At 48.7% G+C, this 14,366-nt stretch overlaps 3 protein-coding genes across 3 annotated transcripts; 1 reads left to right on the forward strand and 2 right to left on the reverse strand.

Moving 5' to 3' along the window:
• Nucleotides 1–2,362: 2,362 nt before the first annotated feature.
• Nucleotides 2,363–5,140, reverse strand: BCR38DRAFT_348265 (OPT oligopeptide transporter protein-domain-containing protein; the record flags this gene model as incomplete). The annotated part of the gene is made up of 9 exons (XM_040856405.1): nt 2,363–2,761; nt 2,830–3,011; nt 3,068–3,747; nt 3,801–3,976; nt 4,036–4,449; nt 4,508–4,666; nt 4,721–4,797; nt 4,848–4,904; nt 4,972–5,140. The coding sequence occupies 9 exons, from the start codon at nt 5,138–5,140 to the stop codon at nt 2,363–2,365; spliced, it is 2,313 nt and encodes a 770-aa protein (XP_040713744.1).
• A 2,613-nt stretch (nt 5,141–7,753) lies between these two features.
• BCR38DRAFT_411521 (uncharacterized protein) lies at nt 7,754–8,167 on the forward strand (the record flags this gene model as incomplete). Its single annotated transcript, XM_040858588.1, has 1 exon — nt 7,754–8,167. The coding sequence occupies one exon, from the start codon at nt 7,754–7,756 to the stop codon at nt 8,165–8,167; it is 414 nt and encodes a 137-aa protein (XP_040713745.1).
• A 611-nt stretch (nt 8,168–8,778) lies between these two features.
• On the reverse strand, nt 8,779–10,883 carry BCR38DRAFT_309407 (alkaline-phosphatase-like protein; the record flags this gene model as incomplete). Its single annotated transcript, XM_040854645.1, has 9 exons — nt 8,779–9,530; nt 9,602–9,858; nt 9,921–10,025; nt 10,080–10,178; nt 10,253–10,281; nt 10,308–10,381; nt 10,433–10,518; nt 10,572–10,605; nt 10,712–10,883. Coding segments are annotated over 9 exons (1,608 nt in total), but the record flags the coding sequence as incomplete, so codon positions are not given.
• Between the last annotated feature and the right edge of the window lie 3,483 nt (nt 10,884–14,366).

A 14,366-nucleotide genomic window follows, 5' to 3' on the forward strand; every position in this document is an offset into this window, starting at 1 on the left:
ATCGGTGGAGACTGGAATGGTATGTTGGTTCCGATATCAGGCCTTCAAAGTCAACGGAGTTGCCGGCCCGTTGGCTGTGTGGGTTCTTCTCATGTCGGCCTGAGGCGGAGTTGGCTTCGAAGTTTGCACTGGCTCGCTGCCATGCGAAGGAGTCACGTGCTGACCCACTAATGGGGTACACAGCGGCTCTATCTCGAGTTTGGAACATCTTCATAGCAAGGGCGGTTGTGATTCAACCTTCCTCTTTCCCAATAGCAAGCATCATAGAAGCGGTTATGGCCAAGTGTATGCTGTTGGTTCTTTCTCAAGTTGAAAATTATCCGCAATTGAACCATTGTCATATTTGCAAATCCAAACTGGTTGACGAGGGTCACAACTTCCAGTTCGGGGTGCTGAGGCAATTTCCATGCATCTGTGCGGTCATTGACCATTCTTTTGCACCAATCCATGGATGACAACTTCTCAAAGAAGTAGAGTGGTCTTGGGTGCACAACTGTGTGACAAACACTCGTGCACATGGTCAAGGCCGCCCAGACGTCGACCATTGACGGCAGACAAATCCGAGTCGAGGTCTTCTGGGATATGATGGCATGTGGGATCTAGCAAATGACGCACCCTCTGGTCAACATTGTATGGACGAGGCCGATATCTTCCCTGAGTCCGGCGACTTATGCGTGAAGCGTGATCGTCATCTCCTTCATTGACCATTCTCCGCCATTTTCGTTTCCGGAAGACAGCAAATGTCTGGAACTGTGTGCACGGCAAAGTATCAACTCATTATTGATTCTGTCGCGTGGTGTTTTCAAGTATAACCGTGAGAATACAGACTCGTTACGATTACTGTGTCACGTTTGATTGCCAAAAGAGGGAAATTTGCATGCAAATGGTCAACATCAGAGCCCTAATAGGCTGATGATGGGGAGTAGGGATCTGGGTGGCCATCAAAGTTGTCGAGCCATTGCATGATGCAGACGAACCAACGTACGGTTGCTTGCTAAGCAAAGATTCGGGATGAACTACTAAAATAGTCTTCAAGACATAAATAACAGTGCTGCGGCATTTTTCATATCTCCTGGCAATTTACTATGCGTACCGTGTTGAGATGGTTGATGGAATTTAGCAGGACAAGCTCTGTAAATACGAAAAGTGCGCCATGCGGCATGTCGTCTTGCTTCCAGCAATAACTCAGAACGGGATGTGAGACAGCATAAGAGAACGCGAGGTTCAGCAGCGCTTAACGCGAACACAAAAAAGAATACTTAGGGCTGGAAAGATGAACTGGTATTCCTGGTAAGAATAGAGAAATGCTAGAGGTGTCGTATGGCAGTTAACCTCCCTGATCAACTCAGGAGACTTACTGAGCAGGAAAAACGACCGCAGACGCCATATTCCACCTGAAGAGGCATTGGTTCGTATTAGCTGTCCATTTAGTGAAAAGGCACCTCCTATTATTCATATTATATTAATGCCTACATGGGTCAGTTTCGGTCCCTAATTCGGACCTTTGAAGATTTGGCAGCCAGGTCACTTAAGGGGTTCATACAACAAATATGGGGGCCTAAACAAATACTTTTGTGCTAAAAATACTTCAAGTGGGAAACGGCATGTAGATCACGTTTTATTCGTATTTAGGTGGTTGTCTTGAATTGAATTCAAGCAACTTATCCGCCAGTCTGAGTAACCATTTGGGCTTTGATCAACATCAGCTGTTGTTGAATAGGATGAAGTCTGATACAACAGGAGGGTCAAAAATGGTGCAGTCTATTGAACTGAACAGGACCTAAACCCTGCCTATTACGCTCGAGGAGAGTGCATCAGCCTCAGACCTCACGACATTAGCTGTGGCAAACCTAGGGTATAGGTGACAGGGTTGCCAGTGAGTAATTCGAGAAGAACATGTTTCTTAACACGTAAGCACATAACAACTCTGCGGCTGCGAGCTCTACTGTCAATGAGGCTTAGCCGGACCCTGGATTTCACTGAGCCTTACCGACTAGATCTTCATCTCGCTATTTATCTAGTCAGAATGATCATCTGGTAGCTTCACTACATAGTCGCACTGTCACATGAAAACTTCACAAGATATATGCTCGATATTGGGCAAAATTGTTGCTGGCGAGGTTTGCTTAGCAAATCAACGGAACTCGCTAAAATAGTGAGTATAATAAAGCAGAATCTGGCGTCCATCACTAAGTAATAACACATTATAAACATTATTGAAGGATTCGATACTTCCTGAATACTCTGTTTTCTCGATGGCAACAATCACTTCTGTTCTTGCAAGGTTGATCGTACTTGCGCTGCCCCGATCGGGCCAAAATCTATCTAAATACTGTATACAACGTTGCATAGCTCCATCACCTCAAAACTGGCCCGGGCCCTTTCCAAAGTAGCTCCCATCCGGCACCGTCAACCACGGCGTCGAGTTCGAATCATCTGTGTCACCGCCCACCGTATTGCCCCACCATTTCAAAGTGATGTTGTTGTAGGTCAGAGCGAAGAAGATGATGACAGTCGCAAGCGCAGTACCTGTGTCCATCGCAGCCTGTAGCAGGTAATTATACCGTTTCCACCAGTCAAACGCCCGCTTTCGGATGAAATAGTTGAAGATAAATCCGAAAATGAACCACAGTGAATATTGTGTAGTGTTACAAGGTGGGATGTTGCCCGCAGCGTTGAAAAAGATGGGGACGTTGATGTAGCGCACCCAGCTGTTAGGATAGCGGCGGTAGATGATGTAGACGATTGTGGTGACAATGGGCTGTCTTGAAGTCAGATCAAGCTTTCTATGGATAGCAATACTTTAGGTGGAGGTGAGGAAAGACGTACCCCGATGAAGAAGAAGTACATGATGCCATTGTACACCTGCCCAGCCTGAAACATTCTCTGTGGGCCGATGGTTCCCCAGATCAGGGATGCATTATAGACCACCTTGGCACCAGCGCATGTGAAGCGTTGCGTGTTCTTTGGGTCGCACAAGTTGGGTATATTTCCCATCATCCATCGTAGGACTAGACATTGCTCGTCAACCACAGCCTAATGATAGAGGGGGAGATTTTGAGCTTACCACCAGTCTGCGTCATAGTTGCCAGTATCGACGCGTAAATCTGCCCGAAGAACAGCACACGAGGAGGGATTTTCATGTACTGGCCCAACTTGAGATCCTGCGCAAAGTCCATTCCGTGCTTGACCGAGTTGTACCCGTAACACTTGACCATCATGTTCGCAATCGGCTTACCGGGCCAAGCATAACCGGCGATTAACTCGGTTATGATGTTGAGGAAGACCCTCTGATTAGTCGTCCCCTCCAGGATGCCCTCGGGAATAATCATCACCACGCCCATTCCGAAGCACACCACGATGAATCCCCACACGGGCAGACCCGAGTCCCAGTATCGCACGGTAAAGATGCCAAGGCCAAGGACTACCACTGTCAAGACGCCGTACCACCAGTCAGGAACTTCCTTGTAAGAGTTCATGAGGCGCTTGTGGATGTCCTCGCCACCGGCGCGGGAATTTTTAAATTTCGCCCATATTTCGGAGCCGTTGTACAGGTACGTGTGAACAACGATTGCTGTGACGGCGGCAAATGACAATGCGTATGAGAGTGAGTAGGACATGGATATGTACATGGGCGAGTACTGCTCATATTTGCTCAATACGAAGTGGAGATCTCTATCAACTACTCGTGAAATATTGTAGCTTCCGCCGGTGTTATCGAAGGTGCTCGAGGATAAGAGCGGTAGGCTGGTAAAGTCAGCATCGTCATGATAAGAGAGACACATAACGAGGTGACTTACTATGCGCTGTACCACACATTTGAGTAGTACAATATTGGCGAGAGGAAGAGGTAGAAGAACACAACGACAGCGAACGCATTGCAGGTGATGTAAAAAGGGGTCGTCAGGGGTGTACCAGCGTAAGTGATCTGTGTCCAATCGATGCTAATTGGTAATAATCCAAGACCAGAGTTCATCTACCGTAAGATCGTATCAGTTAAATTAATCTTGTCGTAGAAAGCTGGCCATTACTTACACCGAATATCGTGTTGACCTTTTGATTGTGAGGGGCGATCCAGGTGATGAAAGCAAAAGTGCCCAGACTAGTCCACAGGTAATCCGGAAGCCAGAAAAGGCCAAACGCAAAGATTGTGAAGTAGCCGAAGAACCGATATCGGGTTATTGTCCACCCGTTGGCAGGCGAGTGCTCCTGTTTCTCGTGTAAGGCTCGGAAGAGCACAGTGGAAGAGAGCGAGTTGGGCCAGATGAGGGCGGCTGGGTAGACGAGCCAACGGCGCGACATTCCAGCAAGGCCAAAGCCAAGCATCTGAGTGGTCAAAAGGTATAGAAATGAGAATCCAGCGCCGTAATCACGGTCCCAGTAGACTGGGCTGATGATGGATACAAGGGATCCGGATGCATACGCAACGCTTGCGCTGATGTTGACACACTTTAGATGAGAGGCTTTAGTAGGGGCTCAAATCATGGATCATTGGAGGAAAACTCACAATGACAACGAAAGCGTGCTCCTTAATAGAGAACTGGCCAGGATTAATATCAAAGGTGAACATGCCCAGGGGCACCCGCCACCTGGGAAGCTTCTCCCATGCGCGGCCAACTGGAAAGACGAGTAGCTGTGCAACAACGTAGCTGAGAGACAATGAGGGCTGCGACAGGTTAGTAGGTCGAGATCAAAGTTGACGTGTTATGTGGTGACTCACGTATCGTAGACCGAAGAACTGGTTCACAGCAGAGAACAGAATGACTAATATGGTACAGAGAACCCAAGCGCGAACCGCTACGAAGTGGTTAGTCTGAAGGATCGGAAACCGTTGATGATAGACTCACTGTTGCAAGGCGTGCTCGGGTCGTCTGTATTAGGCACACAAGCCGCCACCTCGGGGACTTTAAAATACCATCAGTCATGCTCTAAGTGTGACTCGGTAAAATATCGTTCAGTGTCACGACTCACAAGGGGACTGGTCTCCTTCGACGTTCCACTTGAACGCCTCGACAGGTGTAAGTTCTGTTGCCTCGGCCCTGTCCGTCAACCCCCTTTCTTCTGATGCCTTCTCGCCCTCTGGATACGCATCTGCCTCGAGATCCGATATATCCGCCTTGGGGACGTTTTTATCTTTCATCTTATTGTCTTGCGAAACCGACCCATCGCTTCGGTCGCGGCCTATCTGGTAGATCTCGGTAGCCATGGCGTCAAACTGTAACTAATACCAAGACGTGCAGGACCAAGACTGGACAAGAAGCCAAGGATTCCTGCGGAAAGATGACATTAAGATATACGGGAAGCCGCCGGGCTATATACCAGCGGGACAGACCTTTTCCTTTTCGACTGGCCGTCGGAAGTAAAGCTGAATGGCGCGATAAGGGACCACACTTGCATCTTACTCCGAATCCATGGAACCACTGCCGCGGGTTGAACCGACAGCTGGAATGCCACGCCACGCCTCCAATGGAGAGTACTGAAGTGGGGGTACCGCGCCATTTGACGTCGACGTTCGAGTCTATACCTAGCAATGTGGGTGGGCCTAGCCCGAAACCCCGGCTCCAGAGTGGAGTCGCAGTAACCGCCGTCCGGGATTAGATGCTAGAACATGGAGGCTAGCAGAACCGAATAAGGTGGTATCGTCAGAACTTGGATTGGTCTTATCATCTACAGCGTCGGTGATTCGCGTTCATTGATAATTTGGAGTATGGCCAGCATTGAAGATTGGACTGGACCTCTACGGCATGGAGGAGCCGAGGCAAATGCGAAATTATATCGTATGGCGATGTTATTCAACACGGGTGAAATGTAAGTACATTTTGGTATCTACTTCTAAGGGCGTCTCCCATTCGTTATTTCTGCGCTGCTGTGAAGCCCAACGTATTTTTCATATTTCTTAGGAAGAAGATAGCCATGGCTGCGTGCATAAGACTCCAACGATAACATATGGGTTTACCTGGGCTCTATGTAATGCCTCGAGCAGAGCGCAAGTAATTTTCATACGCGCACTAATAATTGCAATTGTTTGGTTTTCACGTCACAGTGCTCCTCACTAATAGATCTATAGCTGTACACGCTTCATTACCAAGCCCATTGCATTTCTCAAGGGTAAACACTCGCAGCTGATCCTACTTGTCCTCTTGCAACTAGAAAACGCTAAGCGATGCCTACAATGGGCAGAATGTCGATTAGAATGGTACGAAACATTGAGAGAGGTATTTAGTAGCAATAAGAGTATATGCAATGCCTTTCTGCTATGCATGATGTGCGTATCCAACTCCTTGAGTGCTCTGAAGAGACCAACCTGCCAGAAGTCAATCGCCGTCTATTCGTCGAACTAACGCTACCTTGTCAAACATGTCCTTAGACCTAGATCACTAAAACCTGGAACCGTTAGTTATCAAGCAATGCACTGGTGTGGCGATATAAGGGGCGAACTTTATGTTCACATTGCATAGCAGAACCTAGTGCTTGGCAGAGGAGATTTAGTTAATTAGTTATCCAAACTGGAGGATTCCGTACAGGTGTGCTGATGCGGTGCTTGAAAAGTCACGTCTTTAAGTAGACAAAGAGCCCACCGTCAACTATGTAAAGCTGTTAAAAATTGAAAAGTAATAAGAGGTTAGCCTCACCATTTTACACAACCACGGGTGTACGTTTCATAGTGCAACTGACCTTAGGAAGTCCTGTGGCCGCTACTGGGTAACCTACCTAACTGCTTAGCTATGCTTCGGCTCTCCACATAGATACCGAGTAGAGCTACACCAATACAACCACCAAATGACAGTCCTGAAAGTCCGCAGAACTGTTCATATTAAGATGTAATTATAAGAGACTTAGGGGTGTACCGTCCCGTTAGCCTGGCTTAGATACCAATATTTCCACAGCTATCCGGATCTTTACTCTCATATCTCATCTTAGAATCCTTCGACACTTTATACCCGCTTGCAATTTGTACCAATAGTCCGTTCACACATAACCAACAGCCAGCAAGATAGACGATAATTTGAAAGCGCCAATTAGCTCTGCTCCAATGAGACGAGAACCACAGGCTAACAAGACAACAGAAGCCCCTCCACAAAACGGCCTATACGCCTTAGAGATAACGAAAGCGGTCTGCTGGTAAAGCAGAAAAGTCATCCAATGCATTGAAGTCCCCAAACCCACCATCACGGCTCCCAAGGATGCATCGTCCGTGTGACGCATACCACCATCTGCGGCTCAGACTTGCACATGTACTCGGGTGAGCTCAACGCTGCGATACAAAAGGGCAACATTATGGGCCACGAAGCCACTCGGAATCATCAAGGACGTTGGCCCGGAGTCGCCAAAATGGCTGCAGGCGACCGTGTCACAATTTTTCCCGTCATCGCGTGTGGGGAGTGCCTTTCCTGCAATCAGGAGGAGCAATCGCTCTGTTATAAGACGAATCCTTCTGAGATTTGGGACGGTATGCATCGACATCGTCTGTCAGGAATCTTGGGGTGCTCGCACCCTACGGGTGGATATCCAGGCGACCAGACCGAGTTCTGTCAAACCAAATGCTGATCTGGTGTTTGTCAAGGATCCCAAAGATAAGCCGCCCAAGAAGCTTCTGGGACTAGCGGATGTGATAACGACAGCAGGCATGGATGAATTGGCGGAGGTGCAGGAAGGTGATAACGTGGTTGTCTGGGGTTGAGGACCGATCGGTCGATCGATCTAGTGTCTGGCTAAGTAGATTCGGGGTGCAAAGAAGGTGTATGCCACCGATATGGACAAGGAACGCTTGGAGATGGCCAACTCTTTTGGGATGATTCCGGTGCACATCAATGACCATAAGGATGTTGCCGATTACCTCTTATCGGTTGAGCCACATGGAATGGGTCGTCCAATCGATGCAAACAGCTTCCGCTTCCCGGTTTCAGTCGCGCACAAGGCGATGCGAGCAGTGCGACTGGAGGTCGACAAGAGCGACTCTATCTCGGTGGATACCAAGACTAGTCGCAAGCGAGGCAACCTGATCCTCGTTAGTGACTTCTTCTTCAGCACCGACAACTTCCCCATTGACATACTCATGGAGAAGAGTATTACGTTGCGGGGCGGGCAGCTGTTTTACCAGAAGATAAGAAACGCCCTTCTTTTGGAGTTTCGCAGAGGCGCTAATTTCGAGCCCAGCACTTCCTAGTCCTATTGAGAAGAAAACTATGATCCTTCCTTCATGTTCACATACGGCGGTAAGCTCACATTCCCGAATGAACCCGCTTGTCTAACTCGAACACACGCTTTATGGGTCAACTCGAGGATATTGAAGACCTCTATGGGAAGCTCTTCGGCTACCAACCCGAGTTGAAGGTATTCTAGACGACAGAGAGTGGTCGCAGCTAAGTTTATAACGATCCCATCAAGGCTGCAGGCTTCGAAATCTATCAGGAAGAAAATGACAAATAAGTAAATACATAGAAAGTTAATTAACGACAACCTGAGCACAATCGATTGCCCGAGACTGATCCCATAGGATCTTGTTCAAGTGACGACAGGCTGGGACCTTCTGCTCCCAGTTCTCGGTCCCTAATGCTATCCCCTGAGCCTCAGTAGCCATCATCGCGCAGCAATCTCCTCAGCCGTAAGCACCCTTGATCCCGCATAGATATCCTCCAGTGTTGCGTTCCTCTGTGCCTCCGTACCATAGTATTCCGCGGTGACAATCGTCCTCACACCCCCCGCCGCTGCAATGACATCCGTCGGATCCCTATACGCCCTGCCCAGTCCGCCTCCAATCGCTTCGCTTAGGGCCGGGAAATACGGCCCCTCATTCGCGACCGACTGGACCGACAAACAAGTTTCAAAAGTAACCTTCTCAAAGTCGGCAAAGAAGTCATCGTATTCTGAGGCAAGCGCCTGCGTCAACGAAATCACCGTCTCGTTATTTGGCTTCAGTAAAGACCACGGATCCCGACACGCGTTCTGCTCGCACGACTTGGTCACCATCAAGAGCGCGTTCAAGCGGTTGATGACCTGCGTGTGCGTGGCATTCGCTGAGTCAACTAGGTTCGTCAATTCGTACGGATCATTCGCCGTATCGTACAGCTCCACGTCGCCGGAACACCACTTGGTGTACACCCAGCTCTGCTGCTCACCCAACATGCGAATCGTCTTGTATGTGGTATTCACAAACGGCGAGCCTAGAGCAGTCGCACTGGGGGCTTCAATCCCCGCATTGCCCCAGTACTCGATGTTGATGCTTTCTTTGGAGTTGCCCTGGCCAGACGCGTTGCCGGCGCTGGAGGCGGAAGAGGGATCGTTCCATTGCGGGAGGAGACTGCGGCCGTCGAAGAAAACGGGCCAGGATGAGGAGGGGACGCCGGCGATGTCGAGAAATGTGGGGGCTAGATCTAAATGCAGACCGGGGATGTTGGAGGTGGTGTTTGCGGGGACGTTGGGGCCGCGCACAACGAGCGGGATGTTGGTATCTTCATTATAGAAGAGGGACTTTCCGGCTGGGGTGCGGTGTTGGCCAAGGTGATAGCCGTTGTCCGAGGTATAGATGACTTTGAAACATTAGCATAGCCCTTTCGGTTGCTCTATTGGAGCTAAAGCGCGAAAGCGCGGAGGACCGTACTGTAGGTATTGTTGATAACTCCCTTTTCTTCAAGCTTGGCGACAACATCCTCAACGATTTCGTCAATGCCAGCCAGAGCCTGCACTCGAGACCGGAAAACAAAATCGGCGAAGTTGACTGCAGAGGTGTTCATGGAGAGAAGGTCCTTAACCCATCCTCCTTTGGTAAGTTGGTACTCATCAGAAGGGTTGAAGTTGGGTGTCCTCGGCGCTTTGGCATCGGGGAAAAGCTCCAAGTGTCGCTTTAGAGGAATCGGTCTGAAGAGACGAAGTCAGATGAACAATTAGTCCATGCGAAATTGGGCAGCGGGATCCATTACCTGTGTGATGGCTTGTTCTGCTGATATCCAACATGGGGAGTAAAAGGAGTTATGGCAAGGAAGAAAGGCTGGCTCTGGTTGGTGAGATAATCTAGTCGATCCAAACTGAAAGCAGAATATTAGCACAGTAGTCTCTATTTTGGTCGGACAAAAACTTACGACTTGATGCGAATTACATCACTCTGGTGGAAACCCTCGTAGAACACCGGCGTCTCTCCTGAACAGCAAAGGTTAGCGTCAAGTTTGAAAAAGATGCATCTGAGGGGAAATCGGCAAGTAATCCCATTTTGGGACAATACTGGTAGGTTGAAATCATCGATATAAGGTTCAACCTGTATGTATCAGTGTATGTCAGGCTATCCTGGTGGCCAATTTCCTCACAAGAACATCTGTCCAGTTCCAGCCTTTCACAACGGTGTCGTAGTTGGATATGCCATAGCCGTTCATGATTTTGCCGATGTCTGAATCAACATTAGCTGACCCGGTTTCATAGCAGCAGTGGAAAATCATACATTCGGTTCTATAACCGGCTGCACTGAGCCAGTGAGGCAGGTAGTTCTGGTCCTGACCTGAAAGGACCCACTTGTTGTATGAACCACTATTCACAAATCTAAGTTATGTTGGTGAAACGTTTGGACAGGGGCAACTTACCCAGGCTGCACGACATTGGTCAAGTTGGTGTTATCTGTAAAGCACACTGCTCAGCATCCTCGCGGTGACAAAATTTGAGTTTGGTGTAGTGAAATATGCGTAGGTCGGGTTCCAAACCCGATCCGTACTGTAGCACTTACGGACGGTTTGCCCACGCAGGAGTGTCGATCGACTTGGACAGCACAAGGCTTGATTGGTATAATGGTTCGTAAACTCAGTGCCCTTGGCAACCAGTTCCCGTTGCAGCACAGACTGATAGTCAGTCGAGCCAAGGCGCCGGTCTTGATCGTCGGTCATGATGAAGACGATGTTCGGACTGCTGAGCCAACACCCCGCTCACGACGCCCAGGCTGCCCAAAACGATTGAAGATAACGACAACATTGTCACAGAGTCAATGAACCTTTTGACTGGAGGAAGCTATCAGGACAAACGAGGAAGATTCTGCCCTGGCGACAGCTTATGTATTGCTATAGTCTACAAGGCTACTTATTACGGAGCTGCTTAGATTGACAACTCCGCCAAGAATGCCGGTAGATGCATCACGCAACACTGCAAGTCTATCACGACTTTCCGCGATATAGCCCACCTTTTCCCACTGCCGTGAGCGGGTTCTGCGTCCGAGTGTCGTCAGATGGGCCGGTTCTATATAGTTACCCATACTCCACACCTACGCTCGGCTTGTCCCAGCCCCACGGGATACCACGGATGTCGGCGCCGACTGGACATTGTTTAAAGTTGTCAGCGGAGAAGGTGATGCAAGTTGGTGGGGTCAGCTTGTTTTTCTACCACATAAAAACTGCTGTAAATTGGAAGTGTGGGCAATGCAGACATGAGAGCTGTGTTGGTGATGATGATCATCATCACGGGGCTAACTACCGTGAATCTGCAGTTGCGGAAGACCTGTCTAAGGGCAGTTGGTCCCATCGATACACCCAGCGATACACCCAGCACACAGGCGGTGTGTCTGGGCCAAAGCACCAGGAATTGTTTGCCAGATCTTTTGGAGTGAATTTCGCGATTGAACGCTTGAAGCACGCCATGAACACGGCCTCTGATAGAATCAGAGAAGGTGGGTTTCCCCACCCCCGCGATCCACCGGCGACGAGTCTGTTTACCTACATGACGAAGCTTCTTATCATTCCTGGAATTCATCGTCAAGCATCAGATCGAGTCAGCTCATCAGATTACCACCGTGAACTCAAGTTGTGGTGCTCCTTGCTAGTGACGCGGCAGATCTCGTTCATCGACATGCTCCAGAGAAAACCCACCTAAAATTGGGCATGGACAACGTTTGCGCCAATAGATATTTCTCTAAACTACTGTAGTAGGAACTGACATTCGGTACTCAATTCCTTCCAGAATTATTGCCACAATAGTGTTAAAAGCTGGCAACGTAGAAGTTTGAAATTCAGTATTATGGATTAAACAACGTGTAATTAGCAGCCGGGAAGAAATTCGAGGTGAAGAAGTTGTTCTACGTGCATAAGGGTTCTAGAGTGAATCAGAGACGGTATAATCGTATAACTGGTTGTGTAGTCCTTATACCATGGTAACAGCTGTTAATGCGATATAAAATGCACAGCTTTGAAAGTGCTAAGGAGCATTTGTCCCGATTACCCGGTGACAGCTGACAACCATTCCTTCTCGATCGGTCTTAAGGTGAGGAAATTGAGGTATAGTTTTTCCAGCCCTGGAGCAGTCTAGGCCAATGTGCTGTAACCCCTGAAATGAGCAACACGCGCCGAAAAGTTTACACCAATAGACCACATGATCCTGTCTATTTCAATGCTACGATAGAACACATCGTCGCACAGTTTTCTCCCTAGTAAGCCTACTTATTCATAGAGCGACTCGTCTGGAACTTTGGGAATACCAAATTTAAAATCTGGGATCCAGACCTGCCAAAGCGATTCGGCTACCAAATGACTAGGTTGAGTACCGACCAGTCACGCGGTAGAAACATATGCCGACACGGCTGAAGCTGGTAATATTACTTTGGTATTGACACATCACTGTAAAATGCGGGGAAAGGCGGCCGAGAATGGAGGCTGCCGAAGTGAACAGCTATGTGACAGAGCTGCAAACTTCCCGTGGTTCAAGTCATTTCTGCGATTGAGCTAGCACTTGCTGCTGGGAAACTGCTACCGAGTGGAGGGTAACATTGCAGCTGGTCTCCAGACATCATCTCTTTGCCCTCCTAATGACCCATGGTATATAGACTGAAAGTCCCCTGATTTGACCTCACACTCATGTGTTAACAGCCGGTTGGAGTAATCATAATTTAAAACTGCATGCAGGTCCTTCGGTAGTTTAACAGAGCGGAGTCTCGACACAAGTCCATGCCACCGCACCTGAAATCAAGATGCTAAAGCTATAACCCCTAACTTATGTCTCACTACCAGCCACGTTCGTTCCTCACAAACCATCGTTATAGTGATACTGCAACTGCCTCTGAGATAACTGCTATCATCCCTCGTCCTGTAAAATGATAATCCTTAGTTTGAGAATAGACGTAGCACCCGCTCGTGACATAGTCGAGCAGAATGCGGTGAGAAACACACCGTCCCCGTCAGAGATTGATCGTCAACAAAACAATGAGCTCCAGTACCAGTATCTACAAGAATATTCCTGCAAGCGCCAAAAGCAAGATAGCCGCCGCCAGCCCCAAAATCTACGTGGCGAGGATCTCCAACGACATACTTGCTATAAGTGCCTCGAAACCTTCTCTTCCCGCGACGACTGCATAAGCCACTTACTTGCCATCGCGAATAACCTCATTAGCAGAATCAAGACCCCAGCCATAATGCCAAGAACCTGACCCATAGGTTAAGAAGCTGCACAAGCAGACACCTTCCGCCCCCTAAAGCCCGCCGACAAACACCCATCGAAGTCAGACACACAGCTACTAGCAAGTACGCCTGTATTGAGCATACTGATGGCGAATAATCTCATTTGTGGCCCGGCATTTTGATAAGTGAGCCCATAGGGGGCCACGCTACTTTGCAGAGTAGATAAGATAAGCTAGGGCTGCCAGGGTGTCAGCCAGCCCAAAAGGGCCCTCAGTCTAACGCTTTATCCAGATGCTTAATTTAGTGCCAGCTCTGAAGTCAATTCTCTCGCCCTCCGCATTTGACCTGTTCCTCAGTAGGTGGTAGCAGAGTGGGCCGGGCCCATCGGGCTGTACCTGCCACCGGGCTTCTCTGCATTATTCATCAACTCCACTGTCAGATCTGGGGATTGTTGAATTTCGTTAATGAATGGCCTGCTAATTTCGTTTGTCTGACTCGGGTAACGCTGAGCAGCGCGGACGTGACATAAACCCGGACCAGATCCTGTAAGAACGGAGTGTCCTTGTCACTCGGTGGGAAGTGCTACAGCTAAGTCGGCAAATCGCCAACGAATTCAGATCAATCCAAATTGCTCTCATAATGGTGGCGATTGGGCCTTCTTTAGGATTCATACTCCCCTCTTCGATAGTGATGCGACCTGTGTCTTCGTCCACATTGAAGAAACGGACATTTGCATCGGTGCCGTCACCATTGGGCTGATCCACAAACGTGAAATTGATAATATAAATATTGGATCCCAAGAGGGTATCCTTCACTATTCTTGCGTAGGCCTTATTAATGTTGTAAACCGGTGGATGTGTTGCTGTCCTGTTGTGTTTGGGAAGATAGAGCACATGAAATAGGTGCGCTGGTTGGTGAGCGAACGTAGCGCGACGTTGAAACTCAAGACTATCTTCAGAAGCTGGAAATCAATGAACCTGGTCTCTATAAAGCGAAGACAGCGAA

Source organism: Pseudomassariella vexata (genome assembly GCF_002105095.1).
Source record: "Pseudomassariella vexata strain CBS 129021 chromosome Unknown BCR38scaffold_10, whole genome shotgun sequence".
NCBI classification, from domain to species: domain Eukaryota; kingdom Fungi; phylum Ascomycota; class Sordariomycetes; order Amphisphaeriales; family Pseudomassariaceae; genus Pseudomassariella; species Pseudomassariella vexata.